General features: G+C 40.7%; 1 protein-coding gene across 1 annotated transcript in view; it reads right to left on the bottom strand.

The window, feature by feature from the left end:
• Nucleotides 1-22,429, bottom strand: part of megf6b (multiple EGF-like-domains 6b) — a 57,544-nt gene that overhangs the window by 6,946 nt on the left and 28,169 nt on the right. The window contains exons 6-28 of the mRNA XM_054617730.1: nt 20,703-20,825; nt 13,388-13,510; nt 10,599-10,724; nt 9,772-9,894; nt 8,895-9,017; nt 8,643-8,780; nt 8,139-8,261; nt 7,773-7,895; nt 7,139-7,309; nt 6,242-6,373; nt 5,980-6,108; nt 5,734-5,862; nt 5,353-5,487; nt 4,739-4,873; nt 4,523-4,648; nt 4,296-4,427; nt 3,772-3,900; nt 3,498-3,629; nt 2,780-2,908; nt 2,542-2,670; nt 2,120-2,248; nt 1,896-2,024; nt 38-166 (exon numbers count right to left, since the gene is read on the bottom strand). Coding sequence (XP_054473705.1) covers nt 38-166; nt 1,896-2,024; nt 2,120-2,248; nt 2,542-2,670; nt 2,780-2,908; nt 3,498-3,629; nt 3,772-3,900; nt 4,296-4,427; nt 4,523-4,648; nt 4,739-4,873; nt 5,353-5,487; nt 5,734-5,862; nt 5,980-6,108; nt 6,242-6,373; nt 7,139-7,309; nt 7,773-7,895; nt 8,139-8,261; nt 8,643-8,780; nt 8,895-9,017; nt 9,772-9,894; nt 10,599-10,724; nt 13,388-13,510; nt 20,703-20,825 — 2,997 coding nt within the window. The remainder of the gene's footprint in view (nt 1-37; nt 167-1,895; nt 2,025-2,119; nt 2,249-2,541; nt 2,671-2,779; nt 2,909-3,497; nt 3,630-3,771; nt 3,901-4,295; nt 4,428-4,522; nt 4,649-4,738; nt 4,874-5,352; nt 5,488-5,733; nt 5,863-5,979; nt 6,109-6,241; nt 6,374-7,138; nt 7,310-7,772; nt 7,896-8,138; nt 8,262-8,642; nt 8,781-8,894; nt 9,018-9,771; nt 9,895-10,598; nt 10,725-13,387; nt 13,511-20,702; nt 20,826-22,429) is intronic.

Here is a 22,429-nt window from a genome sequence, read left to right on the forward strand (position 1 = left end):
TTTGCTTCAGTTGTGCAGTAGAGATTCACTGGCTCACCTTTCTCACAGCGCTCTCCGATCCAGCCGCCGCTGCAGCTGCACCGTCCGGTCAGTCTGTCACACTGGCCGCCGTTTTCACATTCACACTGCTGCTGGCAGTCCGTACCGAACCGGCCCACCACACACTCTGTATAAACATACAGCAGCGTGCATGAGCAGAAACACACGTGAGACAAGAAAGAGAAACAAAACAAAGACTTTTCCCCCAATAATTTATAGTATAGAGTTGGAAATCAAGGTTGTAGCCACAGAGTTTAGAGGCATTCCAGCGACAGGATTAGAGGTTTCCTGGGGATGAGGAGGGGGCTGGGCCTGGCATGGATCGGCAGGGAAAAGTTGTAACAGGCACAGAGGGAGGATAGTGTGTGATATGGAGCTCAAAGGGAGAACGAGCTGGAATGTCATCGCCGGGTCGGCAGAGACTTTTATAGAGCAGACCCGTCTGTGATGCGGAAACAAACTCTGCCAGCAAATAACCAGACTGGAGGCAAAAACAAATGAGCTAAGGTAGCAGATTGAACTCAGACGTATGCATTTCATGAGCACAGTAAAACAACCATAGGCAATAAATGTTTAGGGTTTAGGTAATGTTATTCTTCTGCATTGCTGTCAAGATTAACAAAAATCATTATGGCTTTACAAGATGAGGCTGAATTCTTCAAGTTTGTAGAGCTGGGCCAAACAGCCTAAAGTGTATATCAAGATAAATGATCAGCTTATCATCTATGACAATACATGTTTATAAATCAGTGTGTGTATTTGTTTTCTCATTTTGGCTCCGATACGTCTGTCCTGTTCCAGTATGATTAGTTAAAGATGCTGATCTGTCGGCTGATTTGTTGGTTGAACTACTGATAAGATGTTCTGTTCAGATGTTGAGTTTGTTGTAGCTACGGACATTTATTGAAAATTATGATATGAATAAATTGGGTTAGCAAAAATATGTTTGTTATTCATTAAATTAGGTGAATTATCCGGCCCTAAGAGTATTACAAAGTGAGAGTTTAGAGATAAACATGTCAAGTTAGGGTCAGGGTCAAAATAATGATTTAACTGGGTTCTTTTACAGCTAAAAAAAAAAGTCTGTCTGTCTGAGAGGGCCCGAGAATGTAAGACAACCTTGTACTTGTATAAGGCCTTTCTAGGCTTTTGACTATTCAAAGCGCTTTAACCTTACATGTCATTCACCCTTTCACACCCATTCATACACTGATGGCAGGGGCTACCATGCAAGATGTCACCTGCCCATCAGGAGTACTTAACATTCACACACATTCACACAACGTAGGAACAGCTTACGGGAGCAATTTAGGGTTAAGTGTCTTGCCCAAGGACACATCAACATGGAGTAGCGGAGTCAGGGATCGAACCGCCAATCCTCTGATTAAAGACCCTGAGTCACCTCTGTTCTTATACCCTTGATTTGGATGAGGGTAAGAAGAAGAATTTTCAAGTATAAAGTTAGAGGGAAATTCAGATTTTGTACCAGTTGTACTGTACTGGGAATATGGCCAAGCTGCTAAAAACACGCCTGACAAGGTGAGACAAGCCAGCAGTCATACATGTTTTCTAAACAGACATTGGTTGGTTCGGCTTTGCCCTATGGGACTTGCTGCACCTGTAAACAGTTTTTGGCCAGTTTACAACCTGTCTGATCATCTCCTGTTTCTCGCCCCGTCAATTTTTGCCGAAGCAATGTTCCCAGATCTGAGTATGTTATTATAAATGGCAGCCAAATGTACAAAAATAAGACCCAAGTTGTAATAAATGAGAATTTTCCTTAAAATGATTCATCAGTAGGTGGTTTTGTGGTCACACATATGGAGACTGTTACTCACAGCATCTCTAAGACTTACCCAGTTCACAGGCCGTGCCCATCCATCCACTGGCACATGAACATTTTCCGTTGCTCTTGTTACAGGCGGCTCCATTCTGACACAGGCAGCGCTGCTGACAGTCTGCTCCATAAAACCCTTGAGGGCATTCTGGGGGAAAAAACGCACAGACAAAACCAAATTATGACACCCTTATTTAACCCATCATATAGATGAGTACCCAGCTCTGTGTTGCGTTCACTCACCTTCTGTGCAGTTGGGTCCGGTCCAGCCAGGTGCACACACACACTGCCCAGTGGCCGGGTGGCAGATGCCATTGTTACGGCAGCTACAGGTTTGGTTACATCCTTCCCCATAGAAACCGGTTGGGCACGCTGCCAGGAGAGGGACAAACAATATCATAACCCCATGGTGAACTTTGCTGATCAAAAGTGGAAATTCCAGTGTCTGGTAAGCGATACAGGCCAAAGCATGGGGAACTTCAAGTCGGTGCTTTCTCATGTGCGACTGAACTGGGTTTCCCCAAATAACTCTGAAATCAAGTGCGTTTTTGTTTCCCTGTGAATCAGCATCACAAAGATGTTCTCAGCGCACCAATGCTGCTTCACAAATGATACCATCTTTCATAACACTGGAGTCACGGCGGCACCTGTTGACTGTCACTCACTCAGGTTGCAGAATGGACCGATCCAGCCAGCAGGACAGGAACAAACTCCGCCGACGTGGTCACATCTCCCGCCGTTTAGACACAAACATTTCTCCTGGCAGTCCAGTCCGTAGAAACCCTGAGGACACGCTGAAACACACACACACACACAGATGTAAAGACTACCCGTTAATAGCATATGCTGTATACATATTTAGAAGGTGAAGCTGCCATTGTGATGTGAAGGGACGTCTCTTACGCTTTTCACAGAAGGTTCCAGTCCATCCCACCTGGCAGGTACAAGCTCCACTCACATGGTCACAAAATGCCTTGTTGTCACACTGACACCGATGACGGCAACCGAGACCAAACATACCTGATGGACACTCTGAGGGAATATCACACACACAAGCACATTAGACGTACAGACTATTGATTTGTGGCTTTCAATATTGTTTAACATTTCGTGTCCAATGTCATGTTTCATAAAGGTTGGCTTTAAAATGACACAATTCTACAGTACAAAAAATAAGTACCCAACAGACACTCATTTTTGTATTTATTTAGGATTTGAAATTATTACTTTGGCACCATCTGGTGGCAGCACCAATAATGAAACTGTGCTGAATGACAGCAATGCAAACTGCCAATGAATGAATTGGCCGACAGCAACATATCCTCCCAGCAGGTTTTCCATTTTTATTTTTATACAAACTGAGAGAGCCAAAACACCACTCACACTCACACTCACACTGCTCATTTTATTAAAGACATTTCAATCCTCAAACCTTCATCTCAGACTGAAACATTAATAAAGTGAGCAGAATTGATTGACAGTGAGAACCTTTTTTTGTTTCTTTCATGTCATGAGAAGTGCAGGTCAATAAGAATTTCTTGTGTGTAAGAACTTTTTAGTATATTCTATCCAAACAAAAAAAATTGTTTTTCTTTAAATGTTTTAACACATGACTACATACTTTGGTGGCAGCGTGATCCAGTGTAACCAGCCTCACAGTTGCACTGGCCCGTCACAGCGTCACAGCTGCCGTCTCCGTTTCTACAGTCACATGTTTCTGCACAGTCTTCCCCCCAGTGCCCTGCATCACAGCCTGCAACAGAAACATCCCATTTGAGTGTCAGACATAAATCAGGGACATATTTTACAGTCAGATATGATCTAAGATGATGATATAAGATCACTTAACTTCAGTGAGATGTTAGTTGATAACAAATGCCTTCCAGTGCTGTTACCTTTCCTGCAGTTGTGTCCAGTCCAGCCAGGAGCGCATGTACAGCGCCCACTCACCGGATCACAGCGAGCGTTGTTCTCACACACACACTTCATTTGGCAAGCTTGACCGAATTGTCCACTCGGGCACGCTGCGCAAGGGGAAAAAAATTGAAATCATCAAGACTAATCTACTGGAACCTTCTTCTCCTGAAAGCATGAAAGCACAGCAAGTTCCCATAAAAGCTGTGGTTCTTTGATTCAGCCATCAAATGAGGCTTTAATAGGCCGTGGTTGTTTGAAATGGAATTATATCTGTTCTTCCCAGTGAATTTTGCTGAGGTGGTTTTCCGACTGCTGAAGATTTTAAGCTAATGAACTTGGAGAAAAACTGCTCCTCTGTCTTCTGACATGTGTTTCTATTTCTTGTCCAAACTGCACCACTTAGAGATTTCCATAATCCACCGTGCTGCCATCCTCCTCCGCTGGTGTACTGTTAAATGCATATTGCTGTGGAAATCCCAAAATGCACACTGCTGATACTCACAGTTCTGGCAGACTTTGCCAATGAATGCTGGAGGACAGTTACATGACCCGTTGTGTTTGTCACACACTCCGCCATTCTCACAAACAGGGCATGTTTCTGTGCAGCCTGGTCCCCAGAAACCCTCCGGACACACTGTGGAAAAGATTGACATTTTTATCAATTTTATCATGCAAAACTTGTGTGGTTATATATACTCAGCTGTAAAGATAAAAACTTTCTGCACTCACAGCTCTCACAGTGCTTTCCTGATGTCCCAGCTGGACACTTGCATTGTCCCGACACTTTGTCACATGGGGCGCTGGTGCAGTTACAAGGATGGACGCAGCCTGCTCCAAACCTCCCCGCTGGACAGTCTGACACAGGACACACAGGAGAGACTTGTCTAAATATGGAAGGACAAAAACTTATGTTTGGGAAAACAAGTTCTCTGTAGTGCTACCTACCCTGATCACAGTTTTCTCCATGACGACCAGGAGGGCATTTTCTTTGGCACTCTCCAGTCACATGATCACATGACACTCCAGGTGGACAGGAGCACTTTTTCTCACAGCCGGCTCCGTAGGTACCTGGGTTGCATTCTAGAGACAGAACAGGACAATGAAATGAAAATCCAATGTTTTCTGTCTTTATTAAGTGGGTATTTGGTTCTCCTCGACTGACTCAAGATTTTTTTTAAAGATTTGACTCCCTTTACTGATTATATCACAAAGCAAATGGGCTTGACTGCAATTCAGTGTAAGTGGGTTATGTGCTTCAGTGAACTTGGCTGTATTCCAGCCTGTATGGACTCTGGAGACACAGCATATCTTGCCATGCATGGACATTCATTTGTTACTCTGGCAACATTTATTTTTCCTTCTATTTTCTTTGACTGTTTCTCGGCAAGTGTATCAATGGTTGTTTTTTTTTTACTTTTTAAGTTTCTTCATACTTTTGTCATCTGTAATCCATAATGTATTTGTGCAGTAATAACACCTTAGAACAGAAAACAGCCTACAGTAAATGTAAGAAAGGTTTGTTGAGGAGTTGTTGATAATAATTGTGATAGTGAGCTCACCTTCCTTGCAGGTGTTGCCCTGGTAACCTGCTTTACAGACACATGTGCCATGGCGACGATGACACTCCAGAGTGTTCTGCTGGACACACTGACACTCATCTGAGCAGCCGGCGCCAAAGGTCCACTTTGGACAAGCTGAAGGACAATAAACAAGGAGGAGAAGATGACTTCATAACAGGATGAAGCACAAAAAAGTTTGATGTGATGATAAAATTAAAGCCACAATAGGAGTATTTACAAGCTTGTTTTATTGCATTTGGATACTTGAAATGTAATGTTAGCTAAATTCAGAGTCTTCCAAACAATGCTTGTATAATCTGGGGTTCCTTACGTGGGATTTCAAGGGTGTGAGTGTGTTAATGTTAGGACGGTGGGACTTACGTAGGTGGCAGAAGCGTCCGTAGAGTCCAGGATCACACAGACAGGCTCCGTAGGTTCGATGGCAGCGCCCGTTATTGGCACAATTACACTTCTTATTGCACTGCTTCCCAAAGAAGCCCTTAGGACAGCCTGCAGACGGGAAAACAACTCTAAGTAAACTTAACAAGCTCCCATTGTGGGAGAGAAATGTTTTCAGTGAAGATCAAGGAACAAAGAATGTGTGCTTGGACAAAGGTGATAACTCACCATCCTGACACAAGTCACCACTGACCCCAGGAGGACAGCGGCAGCTCCCAGAGACCGGATCACAGGTGGCACCATTTTTACACTTACAGGGGAAGGAGCAGTTTTTACCAAAATTTCCCTCTGGGCATGCTGGGAAATTGAAACATAAAAAAGGGTCTATTACTGATAATCCGTCATACTGACTAATTTGAAGTAGTAAGTAGTAAGATTAAACATATGAATATGTATTTGAGTGTCTGTATATGTTTGAGCCAATCCTCACTCTGGTTGCAGACGACACCTATCCATCCGTCAGGACAGTCACAGCCACTTTTCCATTGATTACATTTTCCTCCATTAGAACAGTCGTCACATGTCAAACTGCAGTCATTGCCAAAGGTGTCATCCAAACACACTGGAAACAACAGAGTAATGAATTAAGTTCACACTACTCTTTTACATCAACACCCATCTGAGTTCTAACAGTTTACAGGGAAGGATTGATTTATCTATTTTAATCATATCTAAACTAGAATCATGACATTTGATGCTCATAAAAAAAGTTTATTAACTGCCTGAGTACATTTTCTCATTGGATGTCAGAGGTTATGATGTGTTATGATATGTTCAAGGTTGACAGAGATAATTACAAGTTTCAGTAAAGTTATTAGGTGTGACGTTAGCTATAAACACACATGCCATGAAGGCTCAAGGCTATTAAAAATCACCCTAACACTGACTCCAAACCACAAATGTATTTGAATGGACAACGCTTCTATCCCAGTTGAATATTTGTCAAGTCAAAAAAATCTATATGTATAAAATTGTTTTGCAAGTATTACTCCTGTCAACTTTCAGTGACGTAACATTACACATTAAATGTTCTGCCGTTGTGAAAAGAGTCTAAGTTTGGACAACACATAACAGAGCCTTTGACTTCCTGTTACGGGCTGCCAGGACATATAATCCTCAGCATTCCTGCCAAAGAAGCTGTGGTTTTACATTATGTACAGACAGTCTGGGAGCATGAAGCAAAGTAATTAACCCCCACCATGTGGTCTGTTCCTGCCTGCAGTAAATGAATGTGTCAGACAGCTTCACCTCCTGCGAGTCAGGTAATCAGATACAGGTTGGTCTTAATGATAATGAGTGGCTAATGGTTTTGAAGGGGAAAATTCACCGAATTTCTCTGCCAGGTTACTCTCGGCCCTCAGCTCCCCCTCGTCGTCTTCATAGTCGTCATAGCGCTCCAGGGGTTGGTTGTAGTCCTGCATCAAGGTGAGCATGGGTTGAATAAGGGGCAGCTCGATGGGAGCTCCGCTGGACAGGGCCTCAATCGCATCCTCTAGTGCTGTGGGGAGACAGACAAGAAGAATCAATGTTGTTAGAATGAATACACTACAAACATTTTTGTTTTTTATTCTGTGTATTCCAACCTTTCTTAAAAAGCATTATTTTTTACAAACCTTGGTAATGTAATAACTCCATTATTTGGAACAAAAAAATACAGAATAAGAAAAGAAAAAGTTAAGGTTTAAACATAGTTGGGGTACGGGACGACCTCACTCTCAGTTTTATTATTGGGCATGTAACATTCGCAACCTCTTTTTTTGGGTCCAAACATCAAAGCCTGATAGTGATCCAGCCTGACTGCAGTTTGAGCAGTTTTATCACTATGTTGTATCACTGCATTATCCATCCCAAGAGAACTACTCTGTACACAGGAAGTACAAACAACAGTTTGGCAGATTTTCAGTTGGCATGTTTCTGGTGTGATTCACACTTGGCCACTCTCTTTCAATGCTGATACTTACGGATGCAGGATTGCCGGTCCTCCTCGAGACGGAAACCCCGACGGCAGAAACACTGAAAGGAACCCGCGCTGTTCTGGCATGTGTGATCACAACCGCCATTAGATGCCAGACACTCGTCTACATCTAAACAACACAGATGCAACACAGATTCAAACACTTTTGCTACATTGAGAAAAGTTGAGAGAAGCCAAAGCAATTTAACTGAGCAGTGCTCACTTTACATGTTAAACTTAAATAAAGACAACATTGTGCATGTTTGTGTTGACGTCTTCAGAGTCAAACTGGAACTCTCCCAACACAGGTAAATATCCAGTCTCATAAAAGTGTGAGTGCCATTAACATTTTGACTAAAAGGTTTGAACATACCATCACAGCTACATCCGTCTGAGCTGAGTCTGTATCCTGCTGAGCAGTAACACTCATAACCCCCGGGGTAGTTGGTGCAGTCCTGCTCACAGCAGGAGCTCTGCTCTCCACATTCATTGACATCTGCCAAACACAACAAGCAGGGAGAGTAAAATTATGAACTGCCTGTAGTGATACGCCTCCCTGCTCACTGACAGAAACGTTTTACAAAATCATGTAAATTGTACAGGTCAAGTACATCTTCCAACCTCTGACCAAAAGAGCATTTTTGTGTAATAGATGAGTCCTACATAACCCCCCAAAAATATTTCCAAACAAATATTTGCTCTCCATGTCAGTGGCTGTGTTTTTTTTTTCTGGCTTTGTCGTTATCTAATTGTATTTAGTGATCTCCACTGAGCTTTCCACTGCTGTGGATGAGTGCTGATGTATTTTATAAGTATGCTTTATAATTTGTCATAAGCAATTTATTTAAGTTAACGCAAGTACATTACAGCTTCTTACCAGTACAGGTTTTGAGGTCTTCGTCTAGTCGGTAACCTTGGTTACAGGAGCAAACAGGCCCGTTGGTTGAATGTTGACAGTGGTGCGAACAGCCTCCGTTGTTTTTCTCGCAGCTGTTCACGATCTCCATCTCGATTTCTTTAACAAGTTCAGAGTGAGATAACGTTTGTTAATTAAAGGGCCAAAACATGTTGTAGTAAATAAATATAAGGTTGTTATGCATGTGATAATATTAATAGAGTTTAAACTCACTGTAACACTGTTTTCCATCAGATCCCAGGTCATAGGCAGAATTACATACACAGGCGTAAGAGCCCAGTGTGTTGTGGCAGCCATGAGCACAGTTGGCCCCTTGTATTTCACACTCGTCGATATCTGTGACAAAAAGATGTTAAAAAAAATACTGAGTACAATGGAGAGATGCATCTGTTGTGCACAGGTTAATTTACAAACAAAATCCATGTTTGCACTTGAAAACCATCTTTCACACACTTTAAACTCAGTGTTGGTAGATACCGATAATGGAAACATCGGCTTTCAAATTCTGCCTCTTCTTTCTCTTAAAAGCTATACTTGTTGTAATCATGACAGGGATCTTTTCCCTAGAGTTTTCAATTGTATCAAACATCTTTGTCAGCAGACAGAGTGCCCAGCTTTATAGTGGGAGCAACATGTTTCAGCTTGTGGCCTTCGTTTATTTCTTGTTGCAGGGGTTTTAACCTCTCCAGACTTTTTCCGTTTTCCATGCATCATAAAAGTTGGTGAAGTTGTGCCAGAAAACCCCACTCTGCTTCTGCAGACGGTGTTTACCCAGTTGACACGGAAATGTAGATTTTCCAATTCCTATTTCTCTGCAGTGACCAACCATCAAACTTTTGAGAAATATTTAAAGCACTCCAAAGAATTAATTTAAACATCTACAGCTTTAACTAAATGTCAACTGGTTAAACTTCATCTGCTGAGGAATATGACTGTGTGATGAGGAAAAGCTCCAGAGCAGCAACTAAATGTGGCAATATTGTTTTATAGACCATTTTCTATGTGTGTCTCCTTATATTTTCTTAACTTGATTAACTCTAAACTACATTAATAATCAGTATGTCATCATTTGTGTTACTGATGAATTTACCTTCACAGGTTTTCCCGTCTTCAGCCAGGATGTAACCAGCTCTACAGTCACAGTGAGCTCTCCCACCATCAACCTGACACTCGTGCATACAGCCTCCGTTTTGATCTGCACAGGGATTCTGCACTGCAACACAAAAAACACACACTCATAAATATAAATCCACTAGTGACAGTCAGGGGAGGGGACACTTCTGGTGCACTGGTGTAGAAAACTGTAAAAACTGACATCTTAATGCAGAGCAGGTGCAGGGCTTTAAATTCACACTGCCACTCTGTACCTCAACCCCATCTCTTTATTGTCCTCTCTGCATAGTTATGTGTGTGTTTGACTTGTGTAAGCCTGTCCAGCATCTGGGTTGAGAACGTTCAGCGTTCTTAGCCAGCAATTACAAAGTAAAAGCATTTGAGAGACAGTAATTTAAAATGCATATATGTATAATTTCCCAACCCCAGAGAACTGTACTCAACTACAAGGCCTCAGAAATCATAGAGATTAAAAGAAGCAAGGACATCTAAATACTAATTTTAGGGAAAAAAACAATGAGGGAGACTGCTGCGATTCACTCCAATGTCTCATTCCATGGAAGACAGATAATCAAGTTCCAGCACAGACATCCTGTCAGATAATTAAAACTGGCAGCAGATACAGAAAATGAGTTTTTAATGTTATGATCAACTCTTCAGAATCACACCTTCGTCGTCTTCCAAAGTGCTCAGTATTATTATAACTCTTTCCTTAGTCACCGATCCATTCATTATTCCTCTTTTCTGTCTTGTGCCATGCGTTGATGTATGTTTAGTGTTGCTTTACACCACAGTTTCACTCACATTTACAATGCTTGCCATCATCTGCCAGCACGTAATTTGCCTTGCAGCGACAGCGGAAATGAGCGGCAGACTGCTGCATACAGTAGTGTTCACATCCTCCGTTGCTGATGGCACACGAATGAACGGCTGAAAGACAAAAAAATTAAAAATAACTTAAGAGATGTGGTAAAAGGTTAGAAAAATAATGGAACAGAAAGAGAGACAGTCATAGGAAATGAGTAAATCAATCATCTTTGCAGAAAATAAATCAATGCCTCTAAATTCAAATTGCAGTTTTTATGATCACATTCTGACTTTTGATTTAACTGCAGTGGCACATCCACAGGAATATTTCTCAGAGGTCATGACCGCTGACAATCCTACAATCAGCGAATACCTCAGAGAACTGATTTGCTCTGAGCCACAAAATCTTCACAGAAGAGCCAAAAATCACAGAGACAGGACCTCTGTGATGGACAACCCTCGTCCACTGATGAGTTAGAGGGGAGAGCCAGCTTAATCATCTTCCCCCCCTCTGAATCTCTCTTTTTTGAAGCAACAGATGAAACCAAGGTAGTCGGCCCTTACTCGACCCCTTCAGCAAAAAACAAAAGGTTTAGAGGCTGAACAGCCGGGTGTTTTTCATGCTGGAAGGCAGGAGTCAAGATCCATCCATCACAAGTACATGTCAAACTGCAGTGAGCTTTCCAGCTCAAATATTATTCAGCCACACGCTAAGTGTGTGGGATACATCTGACCTGTGCTGGCAGATCAAGAGCTGGATAAGACAAACAGAACTGAGACTGAATTGATTTGAGGACATCTGCTCTTCTTTTTCTCCCTCTGACTCTGTGCTGAATGGTATGTGCTTTCCTTTGTCCAGTATGCAAGTGGTCATGCTGTGCAAAGTGCAAAAACAAGTTTTATTCAATTTTTATAAGGACAGTTAGATCCTAGAGTTGATTTAAATACTTGATCTATTTGTGAACATGCACACACTTTGCAGCTTGGCTCAGCACTATCTGAACACCACTTTTAGCATATGGATATGCAGCCTCACAGATACGTTTCACCTGGGAGTCAGTCCAGATGTGCACTATGATTATTAGTGCAATCAGTCATTTCTTCATGCAACAGCTGTCACAAAAAGCCCTCGCAGGGACAGTTGGGTCCCAGCTACAGTGTCTGCTCTATGAAACAATGAAACGACTGCACATTCTGAAGCCAAGAAACACATAATGAGTTCCACTCTAAATGTCAGGACACTCTGTATACATTCCTTACTGCTGGTGCCAGGGTTTATACTATTTTTCTCTATCTTTTATTTCTGAAAAGACCAATTCTAGTGTATCTGGCAGAAACAACATACAGGTACTGCGTTAACTCAGAGAAGGTCAAGAGTGACGGGATAACAAGCAGATTTATGTGAACGTTGAAATAACACTAAAGCAGAATTTAATGGAGGGAAATGTTGGATATATAACTAAACAGAGGAACGGAAACCACTGCCAACTAAACTGAAAAATCAACTCAGTTTTCTATATGCTCTCATAATAATTCTGGTACTTTGTTTTAATTGAAAGTCATTATACAATGTATAGGTGGTTAATCTTTGTATATTTGAGCAGTGCGGGGATTAAGGCATCATGGGACAAGTTCAAATAATAACCAAGGGACAGTTTTCAAACCAAGGGAACAGGGTCCACAGAACTTTTTTAATTGGAAAATGCATATGGCCTGTTAATATGTTTAAAATGTAACATTACAGACAGAGATGTATTCTATGTATAGACATTGAAGTACTACAAAGTATGTAGTAAAAACTAGAGCTGAAATGATTAGTCAGATGTTTGTAAGGTCTTATTTTGTTGCTTTATTAAGAGTAGATAGCAGAGAGATGAGAGGAAACGGGGACGAGAGACTGGGGCAACGAGAGGGGCAACTATTTTTATAATAAATAAATTGTGTAAGAAATCTGTCAAGCAAAAATTAATTGGTTCCAGCTTCTCAGATGTGAGAATTTGCTGCTTTACTTTGTCCTTAGTGGTCATAAACTGAAGATCTTGGTTTTTGGATTATTGGTTAAATGGATTAAGCAATTTTTTGCCAACACCTTGGACTTAATGAAATTGTGTGTTGGACATTTTTCACAATTTCCTCACAACCAATAATCGATAGAGTCATCAGCAGTTTAGTCAATCATGAAAACAGCAGTTAGTTGGAGCCTTAAACACATGCGATCCATGACATGTCAGTTTATTGTCTCAGTTGATTCCCTCACAGGAAAACATCTTCTACAAGACATCCAATAAAGGGAATTAAAACTGCACGGACTGTTACTAAGTGCGGTTTAACCAGCAAATGTTATTTAAATTGTCTCACCATAGGGCTGTTTGTCAGAATGAAAGGGGTCCACTTCTAAAACAACATGAATGTGGTTTACATGATTAAGTGCCCATGTCAAAAAGCATATGTGGCTAAACTTCAGTGATTTAATGACCAACAAAAATAACACTCCCAGTAAAGACTTTCAGAAGACATCTGAAACAGTGATTCATTGTTAATGTGAGTTTTGAACAAGTGGGGCCACGTTACAATGGGGAAACGTCGTAGGTCGTCATACTCTGTTTCCATTCGGATTAAAGGAAGGATGAAACCTCAAATTAAGCCGTTTTGTAACATTACGTCACAGTATGTTAACAAAGAACTAACAGGGCCAAATTCCCAGTATTATTTCTGTGTGCACACCACTGGTAGTTTTTCCTGCTTGTACAATGTAAGCACTGCCACATAGCTGTAGTGTTCCTTACCCAGACAGGTGCGGCCGTCCACGTGCAAGCGAGAACCTGGGAGGCATTCACAGTAGTAGGAGCCCCGGGTGTTCACACATCTGTGCTGGCAGCCTCCATTATGGACCTGGCACTCATCGATATCTGTAGGGAAGGAGGGGGAAAAAAAGAAAAAGACAGAAACAGACAGAAGGAGAGAGAATGGAGAGAAATTAGTGCAATTTCACTAAATCCTCTCATTATGAGAAAAAAATGGTCCCAAGAATAAAGACCAGATGAGCTGCCAAGCTGAGCAAGGAATTTAACACAGGTTTTAGGATAAAGATGTACTCCGAGAGGAAACGAGATGATGGATGAGAAGGAAAAGTATTCTACAAGTGCATTGAATCTCAAACAAACAAATCCCCCCATATGGTAACAACTACTGAACATTTAAACCCAAATTTAAATTCCTTTCCTTGTCAGGGTCCCTTGGGTGTAGCAAACATATGGAAGCTTAAATCATAGGATGCAAAACATACACATTCCTCTCTGTCGTGCCTTGAGATTATAAACAAATTAAAAAAGTGTCTGGGTAAGTGATGGTGAGGGAAAGATGACTGCTTTGCAGTGTTCCTAAACATTTCTTATTTTAGGGGTCAAAGACTAATAAATTGTTGTTTGAGTTCCACAGCGGACCCCCTGTGAGATCAGAGCTGATTTATGAAGCCCTGATATGTTTGGACTTCTGCTAACAGCCTCTCTGCTGCCATAATTATCGGGAAAAATAGGACATGAAGTTGAACCCATTTCGCCTCCAGACCAGTGACAAATTACTAGAAATGTTGCAGGCTGATAAAAAAAGCGATGTGACATATTAAAAAGGTGAGTGTGAATGTACTTTGGCCGCTGTGTTGAAAAACAGCCAACACATAATAAAATAACATTATTCAGCGCAAAGTTAAATGTCTGGTTGAGAAATGTGTTGTTCAGTGCAGTTCTGACTCCAGGCAGCTATTTTCAGCAAGAAACTATTTTAAGAATTCAGAGGAATTCCAGTGAAAAATAGCTAGTTTTATAAACTTGTTCATCATTTTCTAAGGGGGAATATTATTATTTTGTGTTGTTTTGTCTCACTACTGACCATACATTTGCCTTCAGGCACTGTGTTGTAAAATGCATTACAAAGTTCAGTATAAACATTTTTTTATCAACATTCATCACCCCCCCAAAAAGATAACAGACAGTCCTGTACCCTTTGTGGGAAGAATAATTTTGCAAATAAATACATGTATACAGTCGGCTTTATTTCCTGCCTCTCAGTTTTCTCCCACAGTCCAAAGACAAGTCAGTTAGGGGCCGTATACATTGCCTATAGATGTGAATATGAGTGTTGATACGTTGTCTGTCTATATGTGTCGGCCTTGTGGTAGACATACATGGTGAACTCTGCCTCCCACCCAAAGTGACCCGGGGCCACAAAGAATAAATTAGTATAGATAATGAATGGATACATGCACGATGCTGCTGTATCTTTCAAAATGATTTTATTGGCATTATCACCTTTTAAGATTAAGATATGGCAAACCTAAAACCGTTAATATTAACACATTCACCAGATACAGAGTAACATTAGCACATATTTGGCATTGTGTTTTGGGCAACATGGTGAATTTAAGTCCAATGTTCACTCTCCTTTTAGCTCTGTTTTTGGTTTCCACCAGCTAGTGAGGGCAATATCTGGCTCTTAAACAGGCCCTATTATGCTATTTTCCCGGTGCCTATTTTTATCTCAAGTTACAGTTACAACATGTTTACATGCGTTAATGCTCATAATCCGCCTTGTTTTTCTCATCCTGGCTGTCCTACAGCACCTCTTCTCATCCTCTCTCTGAAATGCTCCATTGTCAACATTTCACAGCTCTTGCTCCTCCCATGTACAAAAATATATATAACACACTAAAGGAGAGGGAAAAATTGGAAAAGCATAATAGGGCCACTTAAATGCTCCACTGTGTTCACCAGCTAGTTGCTAACTGTCTCTGTCACATTGACAACCCCACTTCAAAATATCTTAACTATCCCTTTAAGGCTTAATTTCCTGTGGCCAGTGTTAACAAATATAAATCTCAGAATCTCTGTAACATAAGGAGTGGATTTAGCATCCACAGTGCCCATGTCATGTTGTGTGGGATGGAGGCAGCATGGCAGTGGGATAATCTGCATCTGAGCCTCATCATGCGCATTACAGACCACCACATCATTGTCTTCATGTTCCCGCAGTACACACAAACAATAATTGACCAATGATTAGCCCATAAATCAGGTCTTTAGAAGACCCAGACACATATCACCCACTGTTATAGAACACGATGGGGGAAGCACAGTGTTGCAAATTACAAAATCTTAGTCGACAATGTGATTCATAAAACACCAATTCTTCACTTCATAATAAAAACAAGCATTGGATAGGGTTAGGATAAGAACAGAAATGCAGTGTATGAACATAAAGGGACTCAAATCTACTTGCTAAATGGTTCTAGTAAAACCTACCCAAGACAGCCTAAATTATAGGAATATCCTTCGGCTGAACTCATCTACTCATAATAATATCCAACGACATCTTCAAATATAGTGTTTGGGGCAGAAATGAGCCTCTAAACTTTCCTCTTCATCGTCTCTTTGCTGCCAAACTTCGACTCCACTTCGCACAGGAAAGCTGGCAGAAGCCGTCCTTTCGTTTTTCCATCCATGCTGCATGCCATCCTTTAGTTTGGTTTGGTTTTTCATGAAAAAGGTCCAGCATTGTGGTGCTGCTGTTCTTCCGTTGACTGCAGCGCTCAGTCAATGAAGCCCCTCCAGCCTGGTTTCCATTTCCAGAACATGATCCATCCAGAGCTGAGAGCCAAAGTCTCCGCAGACGTTGGCTTTTACAGAAGGCACATTAATTCTCTGCCCGCAGTCACCTACAGCACTGAGTCGTCTTCATGGAAAACTATTTTGGTCCATTTCCGAAAGGTGATTTGTTTATTGCGTGCAGAAGATAAATCATTTTTGAATAGCCTTGATTTATGTCCAATACTGACATCTAAATAACACAGCAGAACCTGGGGTTATCAGCAATATGGTAATAAAAAATGTTAAACATGTGTCATCTTGTGCGTTTATCCCCAAGCGCTGTAGTCCTGCCAAGCGTGAAAATGAATATTCGGTCAAATAATATTGAAATCTGTCGAAAGTGTATCTGGTATCTAGAGCTGTTTGTGTTAGTGTTACAAAGCGTCTCTCATGATTCATAGTTGATGTTTTCAAAGACAAAGTTATCTGGGCATTGCCAGACAGCGCATACATTATCAGTGGGGCTGATGTGCCAGTCTGGCTAAGTTATGAACAAATAATATGACTACTGTAAATAACTCCCTATTTATGTATTCAATCCTACTGCATATAAAAAATATGGGTGACCAAATCTATTTATAATCCTTTGTGAAATTAACTTTCTCTGCTTTTTTATTTATTCTCAAATAAAATGGCAGCATTACTCACTTCAATGATTAACAGTTGAATAATTACTTTTTTACAAACTATTCCTCACGAGGACTGACCCAGAGTGAAAGCATTAAACACTGCTGCCACAGCTTCATTTTACATTACATTACAGTCATTTGGCAGACGCTTTTATCCAAAGCGACTTACAATAAGTACAAGTCGCTTTGGACTTCATCTGCAGTTTGACTGTGAACTGATCACCTACCTGCTGCAGGGTAGCCACGGTTGTAGCCATGGTCTCCATGGTAACAGTATGGCCTATAGCATATCCTTCTGTAATAATTCTGTGGATAGTTTGCAGCAGATGTCAGACATGCCATCACTTCAACTAAAACCAAAAAGTAAATCCACTGTCCTGATGACAAAGCCATGGCCTCACAGAGACCTTAAAAAAAGATTTAAAAAATACACTGTAAAATAATTAAACCTTTTTTTTGTTTAGTACAATAGCTATGAAAAGTTAAAATGAATGTGCAAAATCCTGGTTTGATGTAACATGGTCACTACTTTTTATTCACTCTGCCTCCTGATTTTTCTCTCCCTTCCTCCATCCCCCTCTCTCTTGCACCCTCCCATCTACTAAAACTAGATGTCCATCACGTTAAAGGTCCTCCTCTCTCTCCCCTTCTCCCATGATTTCCCTCTCACCCCCAGCCTTGGCTCTCTCTAACAATAAAGGCATATCCAGTCTTGCATGACCTACAAATACCTAATTCTGCATTTTACCAGCCAACAGTGATTGATGTCTTTCCCTCAGTGATGTACTAAATTGTACTTAAGGGCCACTGTATTTTTCAAAGAACATGATGCGATAAAAAGCGAGGATTTATAAGTGCACATCAATCCCTTGTTGGAAAATAAAGAATGAAAACAGACTACTAAACGATGTTCTGTCATTATTTTTCTTTGGACTTTGACCTGTACAAAACAAATTGCCACTAAAGAAAAGCCCAAAGAGATAAGTGCCAGACGTCAAATCCAGTAGTTATAATCCAAACATCTGAGAAAGGAATGAGCCTTGCAGTCAAATCGACTATTCAGGAGCTAAGCACTGTGCACTCTCATCTGGTGCCAACGCATACACAAACACAGCAGCAGGACCATGACGGCACGTTATAGAGCTTATGAAGAGCCAAGCATGTTCATGGTCAGCATCACTTCCCTGATCTGAACAGAAATGATCCTTAAGAGACCTCTGCAGGATTCAATGAATGTAAGCTCCCCTCCTTATGACGTGTTTTCTTAATAATGCAAACATAAAGCTTCTATAACATACACCTGTGCAGTCATTACATCAGGCCACAATAATCTGAGAAGAACTCTAGCTCAGACAGAGCAGCAGAAACTGATAATGATTGTTTTTGTCACACCACATGCAAACATATTCACAACTTGTCTGGACAAATCATCGCATATAAAATGTCTATATGTGCAGACTTCAGAATCATGTGGACAATGATGCCATTGAGGTAAGAGGGAAAGCAGTCCGCTCCAGCACGGAAAACACATAATTGGCAATGTATCTTACAGCTATGGCTCAGAGCCTGAGTAAAGCAAAATGAATACAATACAAGAAAAAAAAATCCTCGAGCACCACAAATCTTTACGGGAACTGTCCTGCTCTCAGAGTTAACAAGGGCATCTAATACCTGCTGATTTTGGAGGACATAACTCACACACTCCTAAAGCTCACTATAAAGACAGGAGCCAAGAACTGGAAGACCATAACTTCACCTTCAAGCTCTTATTTGTCTGAGCAATCGAGTTCATTCAGTATGATGGCCTAAGTGTTGACACTGCTGCACTGCACTCAACACGACAGCAGTTACAGTTGGCCTCTGCCACTTTGATCAGTGCCATTTGTATGAATGCTGCTTATTCAAAATAAAAATAAATAAATGCATAAATAAAATGGAATTTAACCAGGAGCTGAAATCTAGAAAACCGTCCACAACGTATTCATTTTATGCTTTTTTGCACTGCACATAAGATGCATTTGTTTGTTCCCCAACTGTATTCGCATATTACCACCCCACAGCAGATGTCTTTCATTAAAAGTATTATAGCATGTTGCCAAGGATAGGATTCCCCCAACGTAGTAGTACGGTTTGTACAATCCAACTCCCCAGAACCATTTATTTTAAACAGCTTAATGAATGGATCTTGTCTCTCATCTGGACTCATGCAGGCTTAGACTCTGCAGCCCTCCCAGCTTCAGGCCGTCATGCAGAAGGAAACCTGATCACTTTCTGAAGACCCAATGCCACACATGCAGCACTTACTTAAAAACCCACTGCATTCATCCAGCTTCTTTTACCTCTGTTAATACTACTGCCAATTACAGACAATTAGGACATTAATGCTGCGGGTAGCTGTTTTTTTCCAATAAACACCAGTGGGCAGAGAGCTATGGAAGCCAGCTGTGACAACGTTCCCATCGGCTCTCCTAACAACCGTGACCTGGATCAGATCTTTCACTGGTTCCTCCAGCAGACAGCTATACTGCAGAGCACTCCAGCGTCTTTCCTCTAGACTTGGCTGCTTCACAGAGGAATCATTATTCTGATTAAACCAACCAGTCGCAGAGCTTTCCTAATCAGAAACATCAAACTATGATTGAGCAAAATGGGAATCTCATGGGAAAATGTTTGGGAAGAAGCTAAGTTTTGGTGAGCTGTGGTTCAGAGTTCCTGGGCAGACATTTTGAGTCATAAAACATCAGGAGCCAACATTATTTAATCATCAACAGTGTACAGTTAAAAAAGATCTGGTCCTGTGGTTCACTTGGATTACTAGGATATGGTTTGATCTTTACTGGTAACATTCACTGAGCCAATAATAAAACATGAACATGTGCAAAAAGAATACAAAATAAAGGACCAAAAACATTGGGATGCTGACTGAAGTAAATAAACTGATCCTCTTTTGCACGTGAACCATTGGGAGCTCAGTATGTTTAAAATGAAAAAGGTTGTTCAGCATTTCATCCAATAATGCATAAACTGGTTCAATAAGACTTAGAACCTGCAGCTCTGAAATTTGCCAATAAGAGCCACAAGCAAATTGAAGCTGAGGCTGAAAACATTAGTTTTGCATGTATTTGTTCGTAAACCAAAGTATCTAACACATTTTAATATTTATGGCGGCACAAGGTGGAAAGTTGAAGGATCACAAAAGTTGTTGCAGTACTTGAACTTGAGGGGAACATAATTGTCTGAACAAAATGTATCTAAAAGTTGTTGACTTTTCAAATTCATCCTCCATGAAGCAAGAATGTCTTAAGTAGTTTTCAACATTAACTGTTTAGATATATCAGTTTGGACTAAAGTGACTGACATTGCCATCCCTAGAGCCACACCGCTAGCATGAATTAAAAAATGTAATGAATTTGAATTTATTTTTTATGGAGAAGGTTGAACGGAGTAAGGACACAAAGCTGGATGAAGGTTTTTTTCAGGCTTAGAGGTCAAATTACATGGTGTCATTTTAAGATGAGCAATACTGACAAAATCCAATGTAATGTTTGCTTTTTTTCCACAGAATGTTTCGATACTATAACTTTACTTTTTGAGATTAACATTTTTGCTTCGAAAAGATGTTTTCCGTTAAGAACATTTGGAGTGTTGGAACCGAGGATTGAGCCGATAGAAAAATGTAATCAGTTAGATCAGAAAGGCTCTCTCAGGGATCATCAAAGCTGTAAAGTATGATAACCAGAACCCAAATTACTGGTATCATGTTACTCATATTGATATTAAATTGATATACAAACTAGCTCCACAACCCAAAAATAAAGGGGAGAACTCACCTTGACAGGTTTTGCCATCTTGATTCAGTTTTTGTCCAGGAGGACACCTGCAGTAGTAACTTCCAATGGTGTTACAGCAGAGAGCTTCACAGGCTCCATTGGTCTCCTCACATTCATTAACATCTGACGGGGAAAAACAAGCAAAAAGTTAATCCTGTATTTTATATAAACCACAAGCATAAGCAAACATTTAAAAAACAAAGAACTGCTGCGGTAAAAAAACATCCAACACGTTTAATTATATTGATGTTTTAGTAAAAACAGCATTGAGCTTTTTCTTTGAGCAACAAAGATTAAAAAGGCATTTTTCTTTACATGTCAGTCTGATTAAGTTTTAAATGTGTTCTGTGAATGAACTTGGAACTAGTTTTTGAAAATGTGGAAAGTGCTCAAGTGCCTGGAAATTCATGAGAATGATTGTGAGAAACATTGTGCTCCGTTTCCATCCTGAAACTTGTCTCCTTAGTACCAACTCCAAGGAAAATATCCAAAACAGAATCAAAATTAGTGATAAATTGAGAGGGACAAAGGGAAATGTGCAGCATTTACATGTCACCCTTGTCACCTCTAACTTCCTCCAACATGAAGCAGAACTGGCTTTTATCAATCATGCAGAACCTCCAGAACAGTCACAGTTTCTCCAACTCATTTCCATCAGCTAAATATCCTGCCAAAGCTGTCATCAACTACGTTTGATAAAATCTTTTCCTCCAGTTCCTAAACTACACATAATTACTCGTGTCAGATAGAGGTGCTGACAGTTCACCATATACCATAATTTGAGCTGCAGAGCGTCTGTGTAATGAGGAGATATCGAAAACTGAAAGTAGGGTTTCGGGTTGTTGACTTTTTCACTGCAGATTCGGAATGCAGCTCCAAATTGCATGCATTAATGTTAAATTTTGTTCTCATGGAGGTTTGTCAGGGGTGATCAAGCTCACAGTGTCATTTTGAACTTGATGACATTGGGTCTTTTCATTTGCCATGCAGAAGGTATCTTGGATTGAAAACTGAACGCTGTTTAGAAAAGTAGGAGGGGGCATTTACTTGGCACTAGCAGCTTGTGAACTTTCTCCATGTCCATAAAAGAGGAGAGTTACTGTACAGAGGAAGAGTCAGAATGCAAAGAAAATTGCTTTAAAGAATATTCCCCCCCCCCCCTCAAGCAAGGTTTGGTGCATTGCAATGCCAGCGTTTAACCAGCCCATTAAACAATTTCCCTCTCAGTTTACAGCATCTGGAAATGTTCACACCAAAAACACTGCACTCTTTCTATTGCCGAGTGTTCAAAAAACTCTCAGAAACACAAGATGCAATGAAATGTAACCTTTATCATCAGGAAAACATTTTATATACTAATTCCTGATAAATGAATTGTTCTGGTCCTCGTTAGCAAGACTATATGAAATGCAGCTAAAGATCCACTTTGGGATCCTTACCGTGTTTTATATGGACACTACACCAAAAGAGCTTGACTTAATGAGTCTCGGTACCTGGGTGAGAGAGAGTGTCTGCTCTTTAGTAATGTTCATTTAACTTGCTAAATAAGTAGCATGATAACAGCAGGTTTGAAGAAAGAATTATGCAGAAATAAGGAGACTTAAGCAGCCAAGTGATCTGAAGTCAAGAGCAAGGTTAAAGGAGGGATCCTGTGGTGAGGTCTGCAGTACGAGAGTGTTTTTGTGTTGCATTGAGTGTGTTTGTGTGAGATTGACAACGTCCATCTC

The sequence above is a fragment of the Anoplopoma fimbria genome, chromosome 17 (genome assembly GCF_027596085.1).
Source record: "Anoplopoma fimbria isolate UVic2021 breed Golden Eagle Sablefish chromosome 17, Afim_UVic_2022, whole genome shotgun sequence".
Classification (NCBI taxonomy): domain Eukaryota; kingdom Metazoa; phylum Chordata; class Actinopteri; order Perciformes; family Anoplopomatidae; genus Anoplopoma; species Anoplopoma fimbria.